At 39.4% G+C, this 2,709-nt stretch overlaps 1 protein-coding gene across 1 annotated transcript; it reads left to right on the top strand.

The window, feature by feature from the left end:
• The first annotated feature begins 241 nt into the window (after positions 1-241).
• On the top strand, positions 242-1,177 carry LOC101961418 (olfactory receptor 4C15). The gene has a single exon (XM_005341539.2). It carries the CDS (start codon positions 242-244, stop codon positions 1,175-1,177), a length of 936 nt encoding a protein of 311 aa, XP_005341596.2.
• The last annotated feature ends 1,532 nt before the right edge of the window (positions 1,178-2,709 follow it).

The following is a 2,709-nucleotide window of genomic DNA, read 5'->3' as shown; positions in this document are numbered from 1 at the left end:
CCATGGTTTCCGATGGCATCTTAACTGCCTGCTATTTCTTCTCTTGTATCTAAGGCAGTCTGCTGATGAGGGATGGCATCAACTAACCCCAGCTCCTGTTCCATTCTATGCAGGAACGCTTCTCAGTAATTCACTTCAGGAAGCCACCACTGCTTAATCAAAGCTGGCATTTGAGATTAGAAACTACTTCTCATCTATACGGCAACTGTCACCCATATTGACAACCTTTTCCTTCAAAGTTATGCCAAACCAAAGTATTGTAACTGAGTTTGTGCTCCTGGGGCTTTCACAGAATCCAAATGTTCAGAAAATAATATTCACAGTATTTTTGTTTATTTATATCGCAACTGTTGGGGGCAACATGCTGATTGTAGTGACCATCCTATGCAGCCCTGCACTGCTGGGCTCCCCCATGTACTTCTTCTTGGCATTCCTGTCCTTCCTCGATGCCTGCTTCTCCTCAGTTATTGCCCCCAAAACAATTGCAGACTCCCTCCAGAAGAGGAAAACCATCTCCTTTGAAGGCTGCTTGCTGCAGATCTTTGCTGAGCACTTCCTTGCTGGGGCAGAGGTGATTGTCCTCATATCCATGGCCTATGACCGCTATGTGGCCATTTGCAAGCCCTTGCACTACTCTGCCATCATGAACTGGAGGCTCTGTGGCATTCTGGTGGGGGTGGCATGGACAGGGGGCTTCTTGCATTCCATCATACAGATTCTCTTTACTTTCCAGCTGCCCTTCTGTGGCCCCAATATCATCGATCACATCATGTGTGACTTGTACCCATTACTGAAGCTGGCCTGCACTGACACTCACATCTTTCGCCTTTTGGTGATTGCCAACAGTGGGTCTATCTGTATTATCATATTTTCCATGCTTCTTGTCTCCTATGGTGTCATCTTTTACTCTCTGAGGAACATTAGTTCTGAAGGGCGTCAGAAAGCTCTGTCCACCTGTGGATCTCACATTGCTGTTGTGGTTTTGTTCTTTGTCCCATGCATATTTATGTATGCACGGCCTCCATCTGCCTTCTCCTTTGACAAAATTGTGGCAATATTTTGCACTATGCTAACTCCCCTGCTCAATCCTTTGATTTACACTTTTAGGAATAAGGACATGAAAAATGCCATAAGAAAAATGTGGAAGAGATTGGTGGCATTTTCTGATGAAAAATAAAGCATTAAACTTTTTAAATATTTAAAGCTAAGTGCAAAGAAGTCACTACTGTCTCAGAAAAAAATATTTTGTGTGGGTTGATGTCATATAACTCCAGAAAATGCATGGGGCGGGGGCTGTCAGGAAATAACATGTCTACATTCAGATTGCTCAGTTGAAACTCAGTATCCTCATGTATAAATTAAAAAGAGTTGAATTTTATGCTTACATAGAATGTAGTAATCGAAGAAGAAAAGAATGAAAAGATAAGTTACCCATCAATATGTTTGCTATTAACCCAATATTTTGAAAAACCTTGTGGAGGGAAGGAAAGTTTCATAAGAAACAGAAATTTAAAAGATTTCAAGTAAAACAAATGCTTATATTTAGGGCGAATAATCTCAGCAACTGAGAAAAAATAATCAACACCCAGCAAAGACAGAGAGCCAACTATTTCCAGAACCTTAACCATATGTCTCCCTAGATCACAGGATTTCCTTATTCAATAATTCCATTATCATCTTCTACAGAAGCTGAGTCACTTCTTGGATTCTGGGACATACTATCTGATTGTACAGTCCTGCTCAGGGATGAATTTTTCTTGGGTCCAGGTGACTACCTCTTACCTATCAGCTTGGGAGAAGAAGAGAAGGCAAAGTTCATAAAAGAGTCATCAATGAACATCGCTTCTGTGTATAAAACAAAGGGGAAATTCTTGACAAACCATGTTATTAGCAAAGCCAATTCCAAACCTGGCATTAGAATAACTGATGTTTTTCCTCCTAAAGAAGATAATAGAAGTCAAGGTCATCTGAAAGTAATAAGAATTACTTTTCAATTTACTTAGTGATTTGAATTTTTTACCCAAGTAAAAATAGTTGTATTGGAACAATAATCAAGATAGAGATTATTCAAATTTAGACACATTACATGTCATTACCATAGCTAAACGTTGTTAGTCTAAGTTTCCTAAGAATCTTATGGAATAAACTCATTTAAACAGCTTATCCTAGAACATCAACATTAATAATAAAATATCTATTATACAAAATCAAAGTGTTGTCACTGAGTTTACTAAAAGCAAAATATTAAATAATATTCTTTTTAGCCTTTCCTTCATCTTTCATGATGGTCCTAAAGTAGACAAGTACATGATGCTAGTTTCAGAATAGGTAGGGCAGAAGAAGGATTTCATTACTGTCTCTTGGGCAAGGGAATGAGTGATTAACACCAGAGTCTAATCCAGCATCAAGACAAAGCATGTTCTCTACAGCAGACCAAGGGTCCCCAAAGGCATGGGCATGGCAGGATACTTTTCCTTGATTTTGGTACTGGGGATTGAATTGAACCACATCCCTAGTTCTATTATTTTTTTTTTCTTTTGAGACAGGATCTCACTTAGTTGCTTAGGGCCTCTTTTATGCTCCTGCCTCAGCCTCCTGAACTGAGATTACAAGTGAACCCCACCAGGACCATCCAGGATCCAAATTCTTGACAACTAGATCAAAGAGCTGAGTGAGTTTCAAGAGATTAGGAAGCAGATAAAAGGGTTT

This window comes from Ictidomys tridecemlineatus, chromosome 4 (genome assembly GCF_052094955.1).
Source record: "Ictidomys tridecemlineatus isolate mIctTri1 chromosome 4, mIctTri1.hap1, whole genome shotgun sequence".
Classification (NCBI taxonomy): Eukaryota; Metazoa; Chordata; class Mammalia; order Rodentia; family Sciuridae; genus Ictidomys; species Ictidomys tridecemlineatus.
The sequence above is the reverse complement of the archived record's forward strand: the minus strand, read 5'-3'. Positions and strand labels throughout refer to the sequence as shown.

What these genes read in the sequence shown, in the direction of transcription:
- LOC101961418 (XM_005341539.2), top strand. Translation starts at nt 242, where the DNA reads ATGCCAAACCAAAGTATTGTAACTGAGTTTGTGCTCCTGGGGCTTTCA.